This window comes from Cimex lectularius, unplaced genomic scaffold (genome assembly GCF_000648675.2).
Source record: "Cimex lectularius strain Harlan isolate CLEC.00 unplaced genomic scaffold, Clec_2.1 scaffold91, whole genome shotgun sequence".
NCBI classification, from domain to species: Eukaryota; Metazoa; Arthropoda; class Insecta; order Hemiptera; family Cimicidae; genus Cimex; species Cimex lectularius.
Window position 1 is genome coordinate 180,802 of NW_019394227.1, and position 12,214 is coordinate 193,015.

At 34.8% G+C, this 12,214-nt stretch overlaps 1 protein-coding gene across 1 annotated transcript in view; it reads left to right on the forward strand.

Moving 5' to 3' along the window:
* Window positions 1-12,214, forward strand: part of LOC106674205 (proteoglycan Cow) — a 196,849-nt gene that overhangs the window by 159,339 nt on the left and 25,296 nt on the right. The window contains exon 4 of the mRNA XM_014406806.2: window positions 9,273-9,421. Coding sequence (XP_014262292.1) covers window positions 9,273-9,421 — 149 coding nt within the window. The remainder of the gene's footprint in view (window positions 1-9,272; window positions 9,422-12,214) is intronic.

A 12,214-nucleotide genomic window follows, 5' to 3' on the forward strand; every position in this document is an offset into this window, starting at 1 on the left:
GGTAATCATTCTGTGAAGTAACCCTTTGGCCGTGTTTATTATTGTATGAAGAGGATGGTGAGATTTAAAGTTGAGGTAGCGATCTGTATTTCTTGGTTTTTGATACCAATCTGTGATTAATGTGCCATCTGGTTGTTTTATTACGAGTGTATCTTAAAAATCTCTATCTGTAAAAATTTGTACTGCGTGGGTTATTTAATGTTGACCATATTTGAAGGTTGTGCAATGAGGAGCAAGAAACTGCCACTGTTATAATTTTTGATTGCGATGCGACCGCTGATGGAAACATAACTGAGATACAAAGAAAACCCGAGGAAAGGAACAATAGCAACGACAGTCCATTAGTTAGTATTTCTTAGAGCTATGACATATACTGGTTTTAACGGAAGCATGTAACGCGGTTTTTCGCAGCTGACAGACACTGCAGTTTCACTTCAGGTTATATAGTCGGTTTCACCACACCAATGGCCGGAGCCGTCCAGTCTCGTTCGTGTCGATTTCCAATTTTGTCACTTTCAGTGTAATATATTCTATTATTGTTTATTAGTGCAATGGATAAAGGACAAGTAGTTCTCCTGTCCCTGCTGTATTACCGTAGAACGAAAAATAGGGGAATATGGATTCACCCGATTGTGGGGAAAAGGCAGAAAAAATAATCCTTCTTAAATTTGTACTTGGAATTGTGGAATCGTCGAGATCAATTTTTCAATTTCACTCGAATGTCAACAAGCTCTTTTGATGTTGTCTTGTCATAATCTTAATCTTTATAATAACTTGTCATAATCAAAGAGAAAACATGTACGTGTGGCACAGCACATGGCATATTACACGACCATTTCGCGTTCAACGACTCGGGGGATCGTCTCTCAGAATAGCTTGTTGTTTCAACGTTTCAGTTGGAACTGGAAAAATGGCTTAAGAAATAAAAACTCAAGCACTGGGCAAAAACTTCATGAGGCATGCTAAATTTCTTAAAAACGAAGGCGAAGGAACTCCTCTCTCTCAGAAGGCAGGATTTTAGGCAAATCTACAGGCCAATTACCGGCCACTGCTCTCTTAACTACAACCTAAAAAAGATGGATAAAGCAGCGACAGATACATGACGACTCTTTCAGGAGGAACCAGAGACATCGGCACATGTCCTTTATGACTGTGAAGCATTGACTAAAGTGCTTAGACTTATAGGAAAAAATGCACATTCCAAGGTACTTTCTCCCAGACCTCAAAAGACCTCTCTCATCCAGTCACAGGTATAGAATAGAATTGCTGTATGGTACACCTGTCCTATTTATATTTGTATATAATTTGCGACGGTGTGAAGCGCACAGTGTTGAATTTAGCAAGGTTTACATGTACACTTCATCTCTTACACCATACATGGACAACATGTATTGGAGTGTTCTGTTTTGCCGCTGTTAACATACTGCTTTTCAGAGAGCTGTAATGTCGTCTGCAAAGTGTGCTGTCCTCAAGTCGCTTGCTAATAAAAAAAAGTCCTAGGACCCCTGAGGAACACCAGATTGTATACTGAAAGACGATTGAAAATCTTCATACTTAGATAAGATTATATTCTGAAGAACGCATCGGAGGAGGCTTTAAGTTTAATATGAAGTTTTTGGTGCCAAACCATGTGAAACGCCTTTTCAGTATAAACGAATACTAGAAAGATATTTTCTTCATACCTATCTAATTCGATGAAGTTGTCGGCATGGATGATGTAACATGAAACCAATCTGAGTCCTGGGTATTACCAAATTTTGCCTCGAACAAAGTTAACTCATTAAATACTTCGTCGATATCACCTTTGGAACACCGTCCCTGATGACCTGTTTACAAACATGGTACGTGCTCAATAGCGAGTCGATCGTAACGTGACTGATTGGCTAAAGTAATATAGGAAATAACTTAGTCCTCAGGCATATAGTGATATTATTGCTGGCCTTTATTCAATTCCATCGTCACCAGAGCACATAGTAATTTATCCTGTAAAGACAACAATTACAAATCAAGTACATTTATAGTTTACTCAAATATGCCAGGCATATGAGAAAAATTAACCCTTTATGGTACAATGTTAGAGTTAGAGCAAGTTAGAGTAAGTTAGAGCAAGACTAACATTAGTAATTTAATCCATTATGTTTAGTGGTCTGATTCACCAAATTACTTCTTTCAATTAATTATTCTTTTTATGTAAGGTCTTGGCTGAAATGAAAAAGTTAGTGCAATGAGCGGGATTCGAACCCAAGCCTTCGGCTCAATACGCCGCTGCTCTAACTTGAGCTTTCGTTAGCAGGAATGAAAAATTGCAAAAAGAGGGAAAATTCGAAATTTTGAACTGGGGAGTTGATGTCCGAGTGGATCGAGCTCATGATAGTTCAAGTGGTTAAAACAGCGAGGTATTGAGCCGAAAATCGTGGGTTCGAATCCCGCTCGTGACACTAACTTTTTCATTTCAACCAAGACCTTACATTAAAAAAATAATTAGTAATTTAGTTAAAAGGTGAGCGGGAGAGATTTTATATATTTAGTGATAGTTTGGATTGGCGCCAAATAAATCAGTGTTGCCAATACGAAGAAACAGAACAGGAACCACACTGCGCCCGCCTAAAACTAACCCTAAAGAAAATCGCTAAACTTGGCATAGCTCTGAATCAACTTTGAGCAAGGAAGAATTAACTGGATATGAATGTTGGGCAAATATAACAATCAATACGAGAGCAGTGGTGGTGTGAAGATCCATCTTGGACATGGAAGATTCCAAGATAGGGAAATTACATCCAAAAGAAACTACGTTCCCAATATAAGATATGAAACATGAGATTAACTAAGCTTAAGCAAATTTGCTAATGGTGTTGCCCTGAGGCATTTTACTGTATTTAACATAATACAATGGTTGCGTGAATATCCAAAATCTTAGTTAAATCCTTATTTCCCACTTCTTCCATGGCCCAAAATGTGCATAAAATTTTGTACACGAATTGAATTTTTAAAAATTAATTAACCCATTCTAATTTATTGTGGATTGGAGTAAACTCTATGTTGACAAAAGGTTCGTTGAGAAAGTAAAGCACTCGGATTAATGATTAATGATAAAGGCAGCCTGCAGTCACAGCGGGAGGGGGCTATTTAAACCGATCGATTACCCGATCATCCTCTAAGCCTCTTTTCACCATAGGACTTGAGCTTTAAGCTAGATTAATCTCGGAAGTTTTATGCTTAAAATACTAAATAGCCGGGCGTTTTTCCAATACCAATAGATAATTTGGGCCGGGGACAGATCCCTCATTGAACCAATTTGTTCATAAGATTAAAAAATTCGATAAACAAATTTCTGTTTTGAAACTTATACTATCGTTAATTTTCTTTAACGAAAAGAAAACACACGGAATTGGTCATTTAATTTTTTTTAAATTACTCATTAATTACTGGAGTTATTGAGTTAATTGCTACTTTAGAGAAAGATCAGCTGAAGTGAAAGCAATTACCAAACAAGTGTTAAGTGAGGTTTGAATTGTTCAAATAGCAATTGAATGTGCGCCAACATCGACATTTGCATTCGAAATCTGTGTACACCCCTTTTCCACCCCGGCCACCCTTTGGCCCATTCTTCTATTACAATAGAAATGGCAGAATGTCAAATTTTCATGGGAAAACCGGCTGACTGGCCCATTTCCAAAGGTTGGGAATAACATTTTTTTTCGACTTGGGATGAAAATGATAATCTAATGGCCTTTTTTCGTAAGAGTAAAACATTTCTAGCATCCCTCGGAGTATTTTTTCTGTTTAGATTCCTCCTAACATTGATAAAATATTCAATGGCACTTTAACTCAAAATCTCTTCGTCGTTTGAATAGAAAACCCTTAATTGTTAGTAGTTCTTACCAATCTGAAATATATTTTTTTAATGGTTTTCTGTGCGAAAATTTATACGTTTAATAATTTGTTGGTAGCAATCAATAAAAGATCTACCGGAAATCTATCAGACGCTGAATCTATCAGCTAGAACGCTTAGTGTTTAGGATTGTTGGTCGATTGGTTTAGGGTTGTGTTAGGAGCCAAGAGACCACTGTCTTTTTAGGCGGTGTGTAGGATTTTAAGGGTGGGACGTTGAAGAAATGGTCTCGTACTGCTGAGAGGTCTAGGTATGAAAGGAAAGCTTGGTGTGGAAGTTGTGGAAACTGGAATCGTGTTTGGATTATGTCAAAAATGTGGTCTTGGTTGGTTTGGTTAGTGACATAGAAGGGAGTGTTAAAGATCGGACTGAGGACTTTGAATTAAAAGGGTTGGTTTGGATGTGTGGTGATTAGTGACCGTTAATCGATAATTATTCAGAAATCGTGAGATGCGGTCTGGTGTGATGTAGGTTTCAGAAAAACATTTTCTTTATCGTGCCAACGTTTCGATCTTTATTGAGATCATCTTCAGGGCCTGGGATTTACAAACATTGTTTACATTTAACAAATACATTTAGGATGTGGAAAAGTGAATTTATACAATGCAAAATATATTTTTTATATTCAATCAAAGTATTTCTACTCACTCAAAGTGTTTGTCTTCTGTGTAATTGTGCCATTCTTGCGTGTCGTGTTGAGAGTGCCAGTGAGATTTTGTTGTTTTATGTTACATCACACCAGACCGCATCTCACGATTTCTGAATAATTGTTGGTTTGGGTGTTGACTAGCTTGGCTGAAGCCCAAAACTAGACAACGTCCAAGTCGGTGTAATTAGTGTCTCTTATATTGTCGGTTTATTCTGTGTACTCATTGTGGATTTGGGTCCAAGTAGGCGTCTAAGTTGTAAGTTCTAGTTGTTTTTGTTTTATGTGTTCCATGTAAGTCTGATGTTCAAGTAGAACCCAAGGTAGCGGATTTGGTTGAATGGAAGGGATTAACTTACTGTACATATTGGTGGGCAGGTTTCTTCTAAGTGTGAACGTCACGTGCCGGATCTTTTGTTCACTAGGTTGTACGCCACTGAATGCTCAAGTCAGTAATGGGTCTAGGTTTTGGGGTTACTTTTACTGTAAGGATAGGGGCAGAATGTAAGAAGAGTATTGCCGAATCTTCCTCAAAGGTTTTGAAGATTTTAAAATCACCTGTGCATTTTTCCACTCCTGAATAATATATTCAAGTATGTGTTTTTGTTCAAAATTTTACGTTAAATTTGAATAAATCAGTGGTTCTCCATTTCAAAATCTTAATTCAGCCAAATTTTAAATAGAAAAAACTCGTGGCTGTTAGTAGATCTAATATTTCTTACCACCTACCTACATAAATATTGAAAGAGTGAGAGAGAGAGAATACTTTATTCTGGGATGAGGGCGCCCTAAGAATAACAATAAGGTCACAGACATTTTTACAAATCTGGCACTTGAATTAATAAAGACTTGTAGTTAGTAGTTAAGTTGTAGTGGAATAAGTTGAAATAAATCACCTAATACATAATAAAAAAAATGGAATAATAGTAGCAATAATAAGAATTAAAAGAAAAAAGTAATAAAAAGAATTCTCAGTCATAATCGCAAAATGTTTACTTAAAAGTTGGACTATTTTGTCTCTGGAGGGAGATGAGGTCTAGTATTTGAAATAGGTAAGGGAGGCGGCTTTGCCGATTTGCAAAGGAAGATAATTCCAGAGATTTGTGGCTCGAGCTAGGAAGGCAAATATGGAGGTTTTATGACGAGGGAGATATAGGTCATTTGAAAAGGGAGAGGGTGTTACCAGAGTGGATAGAAGATTTGAATTGGAATAACTGGAAAATATAGTGAGGTCGACGAGAGTTTATGGATTGAAAAAGGAAAGAGGGATAAAGCCGGGATCTGACTACAAGTGTGATACTATTGACATTCGGGAGTGCCGAAAATAAATCTGATACTATAATTCATCAGTATTTTCAGACGCTTATCTTGTTCCTCCGAAAGTAAAGCATAAGTGATACAGTTGTAGTCGAAGAGGGGAAAGATGAGGAATGGCGATTGGTAGTAGAAGCTAGGACCGGTGTAATTGAATGATGGATGCAATACAGCTGGGAAATTTGGGCAATGTGTGGTTTCCAGGAAAGGTCTTGGTCGAAGGGGTTTAACAGTTAAAGTTTGAGTTTCTGTCTGATGAGGCACCGAAGAGTCTACCGGGAAAAGGGGATGCCTCATTTCGTGCACCCTTCAGTGAAGTTTGGAGGAGGTGGTGTAATGGTGTGGGCTGGGATTTACGGACGAAACTGAGGACGAACTAGACTCCATATTGTTGAAGGCGACCTCACCGCAGTCCGTTATGTCCAAGAAATTACCGAGGAAGACATCCCTCAAACCGAGGATCTCATCGGCAAGGATTTTCGATTTCTGGATGACAATGCCACACCTCATGGAGGCAGAGTTGTTCATCAATGTTTAGAAAACATGGGAATTTACCATCTGCCCCTTCCCTCGAGTACATATGGGATGCTTTGTAGAAAAGGCTTTTCGATCACCATCCGCAGCAGTTGACCTGCAACAATTCCTTATGAAATAGTGACAACCTTATTAACAGTATGCCTAACAGGTGCACAGAGGTTTTAGCTAACAAAGGACATTATATACGATGATAACCATAAACAAGTTTGTTTCCAATAAACAAAATTATGGAATTAAAACCTTTTATATTGTTATTTTTCAAAATCCCTTAATTAAAATTTCCTTCAGTAAAAAGCATAACAATTTCTAATAAATTTTAATATTATTTATAATAAATGTGCTAGGGAAAGTAATACTACGAATTGGCAATATTCCTATACATTTTTGAGCAGTTTAGGCTGGTTGTTGATGGTGAAAGGAGGAATAGGGAGGGATTTCAGGAGGTGACTGGATCCTATAACAATGGCTTTGGAATTCCGAAGGCTTAATTCTGGGTTGTTTTTATCTGCCCGTTCGTTTATGGAATTTAGATCATCCTGAATTCTGGGGATGGCCAAACGCAGGTTGAAGGGATGGAAGGACTGATAAATTATGGAGTCTTCTTCGGCATAGAGAATATTGAATATTTAATACTAAATGCAGGTTTATTAGATTTGAACATCGTTTGTTCATTTAATGACAAAAGCATAAACTATACTAAACATTTTTTACACTAATTGTAGGATTCGTGATCATTTTTTTGCCGACGTTCCGACTTTTATTCGAGTCATCTTCAGGGTACAAATTGCGGTGCTATTTCTGGGGTGTCATAGCGGTGTTGTGTGAAATTGTTGTTGACGAATCCAACAATTATTGAAGAACTACATCACTAAAAATAGAAAAATAAAAACACATTTTTTACACTATTTTCATAATTTCTTGTGTTTTTGGTATATAAAAGAAACTAATTTTTTTCTGTGAAAGAAACAATTTCGCCTGTGTATTTGTTTTTGTTCTCGATTTATCCTAAAACTGGTACATTCGGTGTACTTAAAATCGAAACCGTTCTGTCGTTTTGTCCCTTCTTCAATATTGTGTTGAACCATTCTTCCAACCATTGATAACTCTCAAAACGGAAAATAACAAATTTCATACCAGAAATAATCGAAGCCTTTGTGGCGTAATGTACACGATTTTATTGTCCGAGAGAAATGTTAATACGCCATAGAAATGAAATTTGCTTAAAAACATGCTGCTTAAAAAGTCTAAGTAGTACTATCTTTTCTACAAAGTGATGCTTAAAACAGCCTGTGAGTACAATTATGTTTCCAAAGCATGCTGCTTAAAACAGTCTGTGAGTAGAATTATGCTTTCCAAAACATGCTGCTTAAAACAGTCTGTGAGTAGAATTATGCTTTCTAAAACATGCTGCGTAAAAAAGTCTGTGAGTAGTACTATCTTTTCTAAAAAGTGCTGCTTAAAACAGTCTGTGAGTACAATTATGTTCCCAAAAAATGCTGCTTAAAACAGTCTGTGAATAGTACTATGTATCTTTTTTAAAGTGCTGCTTAAAACAGTCAGAAAGTAGAACCATCTTTTCTAAAAAGTTCTGCTTAGAGCAGTCTATGAGTAGAATTATGCTTTCCATAAAAATAATAAAAATCTTGTTAATTGTATTTAAAAATAGTCATTTTATTTAATGAAATCCAAGAAACGCCCCATCGAAACTTATAAAATTCTTAAAAAAGTATAAAAACCTTAACGAGTTGTAAATTCTATAAATTTGATATCTTCATCGTAAAACGTTCGCCGATAATAAAAGAAAATAAAAAAATTTATATTGGAATTTTACGACAGCCTCTAAAACCAAATGTAATTCAAAAGGCTAAAATATAAACTATATTAATCCTGGGGGAAATTATTTAGATACACTCATACAAGGAGTGAGAATTTTAAAAAAATACAGTGCATTGATAGAAAGGCTATATTACTTTCTTTACTGTCCAGTTCACTTGGCCATTGGTTCTTCCCCATTCATTTTTTTATTATATCAACCCTTCTGATAATTTATACCTAACTGATAACTGCCAATACTTAAAATTATACACTGCTACTCTTCCTAAAATTATAATTCCATTTGTAATAAAACGAATTATGTATGTTAAAAAATTTCCCGAGCGTGTGTTGGGAGTGAATTTATGATTTGAGAGAATGTGTGAGAGGGTCTATGGCATAATGTTGAGTACCCCATGGGCACTGGATTAGGTTAGGAAATATACTAGGAGGAAAAGCGATGGAGTAATATCAATATTACAACTTTATGAGCGAAAGGCATGTAAATTGGAAAGAATGGATTTATGAATAAATGAGAGTGAATGGTTTTGGATTTAGGAACTGATTGCGTTGGGACAGGTATCGACTTAGCTGTTGACACCTCCATGCGTCCAACCTCGGACGGACATGATCGAAATCTGACCCCGGACTGCCAAGACCCGAGGTAGGTGATTCTCAAAGCCGGTCGTTAATTTATTACAAAAACTGGAATTGGAATTGCTCAACTGCGAGAAGTGACAGGCTCAACTTTGTACTCGTGTGTGCATGACTGTGAAGATTTGAAGTTACATCAATCAGTAGAAAATAATCGTCCAACCGACAGCCAAAAATTCTATAAATGTACTTTTTCTCCCAATCGATATTATTATTTTGATTTATAAACAAGCAATTATTACATATTAAAAATAATATTTTAAAATGATAATTACAAAAGCCACGGCTTATCACAGCCAGTTACTAAGTGAAATCCCCTTTCTGCTTATTATTGATACAACTGGTGAATAATCTTCCTTGTGCTTCCCTGTCTATTTTTTTATTGTTATATAAACGTTCTCTTGTTTGTTTTTACAGTCGATGCAACCCGTGCCCTGTGGTAAAGCCCACCTTCCTCTGCGGTACGGACAACCGCACGTACAGCTCCCTGTGCAGACTCGACTACCACAACTGCATCCATCACACGAGCGTGAAAGTCTACTGCAAGGGATTTTGCCCGTGTAAAGGTGAGTTCATTACCGCTCACTTAACGTTCCGCCCAGGATGTTATATGATAGATAGGGAGCGATATTTTCTTACATGGTTTATGACTTTCTGATAGCCTTAAAGACTCTTCAGAAAGAGATTACATGCATCATATCGATACAGACATGAACTGTTCTGAATTATCTATACTTGTATGAAAAAATGAAAATCATTCCAACATGCCCAACTGTAAAGTAATTAATAGATACTAACAAAATAACTTTTATTAAACGTGTCAGAACGACGCAAAATTTCATTATTTTAAATTTTAATTTTCTTATTTTAAAAGAACAATAGGTTTTAGAATCTCGTTTTTGTTAGAAAAAATATTTTTTGTGATCTTTAAATGTATAGAAAAATGTAAACAGGATTTGAAGAAAAAAAAATAGATTAAGTTGGAAGAAACCTTTTCAAAACCTAAGATGTTGACATTTTTATATACATTTGAATTTTCATTATACATATACATTTTTTTTTCAAATCGAGATGGCATTTCTATATCCATTTGAAGATCACCAAAAGACTTCAACAAAAACAATTTTTTTTTTTAAATCACGAAGTTGACAATTTTCTCTGTTTGAAAATTGCAAATAAAGATCCACCAACAATTTTTTTTTTAATCGTAAGATGTTCGCATTTTATTATCCATTGAACGAACACGCGTGTTCATATGATTTGAAAAAACAACTAATTTTGTTTTTGTTGTTCTTTTTTGGTCAAAAGGATATGAAAATGCCATCTCATGATTTGAAGACAAAAAACATAATTTTGTTTTTTGTTGGAAGAAGTCCATTATGGTGATGTTCAAATGGATACAAAACTGTCAACATATTATGGGAAAAAAACTAATTTTTGTGTGTGATGGTTATATGGTTAGAAAATTATCATCTTGTTTTGAAAAAATCGAATTTTTGTGTGTGATGATTAAATGTTTAGAAAATTGTCAACTTCTTATGATTTGAGGGAATTGTTTTTTTCTTTTTGTTGAAGTCTTTTTTGGTGATCTTCAATTGGATTTAAAAATGCTATTTTATAATTTGAACAAAAATTATAATTTTGTTTTCGTTGGAAGAAGTCCTTTTTGGTGATGTTCAAATGGATATAAAAATGTCATCTTGTTTTAAAAAAATCGAATTTTTGTGTGTGATGGTTAAATGGTTAGAAAATTGTCTTCTTGATTTGAAGAAAAAAAAGAATTTCTTTTTGTTGTCTTTTTTGGTGATCTTCAATTGGTTTTAAAAATGCCCTTATAATTTGGAAAAAAATTATAATTTTGTTTTTGTTGGAAGAAGTCGTTTTTGGTGATGTTCAAATGGATGTAAAAATGTCAACATCTTGTTTTACAAAAAATCGAATTTTTGTGTGTGTGTGATTGTTGAATGGTTACAAAATGGTCATCTTATGATGAAAGAAAAAAAAATTTTTGTTCAAAGAAGTCTTTTTTGAGTGTAGGGTCCTCAAATGGGTAGAAAAATGTCAAAATCGTATGATTTCAAAAAAATCCTATATTTGGTTATGTTGGAAAAAGATTTTTTGTGTGATAGTCAAATGGATAGAAAATTTGAAAATAAAAAAAATTAAAATTTTGTTTTGTGGGGAGGTCTTTTTTGCTACCTTTAAATATATAGAAAAGTGTTAACACCTTATGATTTGAAAAAAAATTAATTTTGTTTTTCTCGAGATACGTCATTTGTGAGCTGTGTTTGAACAGAAAAGATGTCAACTCGTACGATTTGAAAATAAAATCTAAGTTAGTTCAATCTGTAAAAACAAGAAGCGAAACTGTGGTTGGTGATGACCTCAGTTGGAACACAGGACCGATAAGTTAAAAATAAATTTACTAGTACATCGGAAATATTTATGTAAGTTAATTAAGCGTTTAAAACATTTTGGTGTTGCCTATTAAAACATCGTATATTTGATTCTACCGGAGATAATGCAAACTTTGGCAGATTATTCAATTAAAGCTTTAGACCGGTTTAATATAATAAAACCTAAAAATTGAACTTTTTTTATCTCTAAACATTAAGCTGTTATCATTTACGACTAAATTTTCATTTAGGTTAAATCCTTAATTAATTTTTTCCTCTTATGAATATGTAAAATCTTCGTTTATCTTAATTTGTGATTTTTTAAAGAAAATGCTTCGTTTAATAAAACTGTCAATAAATTGTCCTATTTTTACCCCAAAACGACTTTCAAAAAATTAGGGTCGGCTTTTTCCTGTTCCTTTACCCGTGTTTGATCTGGATTAAAACGCTAACGATGCCGATCGGCCGACTTTAATCGAATTACCAAGTCTGAATCATGGCGTAATTAATTTTTCTTGCCAATAATAAATAATTTATTTAACGCTTAAACTTCAAAGTTAAGCAGAGTATAAAGTTATAAATTTATATATTATTACCCTTATTAAAAAAAAGTTTAAATGTATGGTGGTTCGTGGTAGTTTACTCAACAAAACAATCTACAACATCCAACAAACTTCTTGGGTCTACCACTACACGCAGGATAGCGTGTATAGAACTGCAAAGAAAATGATAGTTTTTTCCAAAACACGGTTGCAAACGGCATTGATGTCGCTAAAAAAATTTCAAACTATAAAGATCGATTTCCTTTATGATCATAGAACAATCAAAGCACCATTCCAAACTTGCCAACATATGTACGTATAAAACATAATGTGGGAAGGTTAGGGGATGTGACATAGCTGAGATCATCGCCGGCCCTCTGCCTGTTTTACTTCTTTCTTCTGGTCTTTCACGGTTATTTTT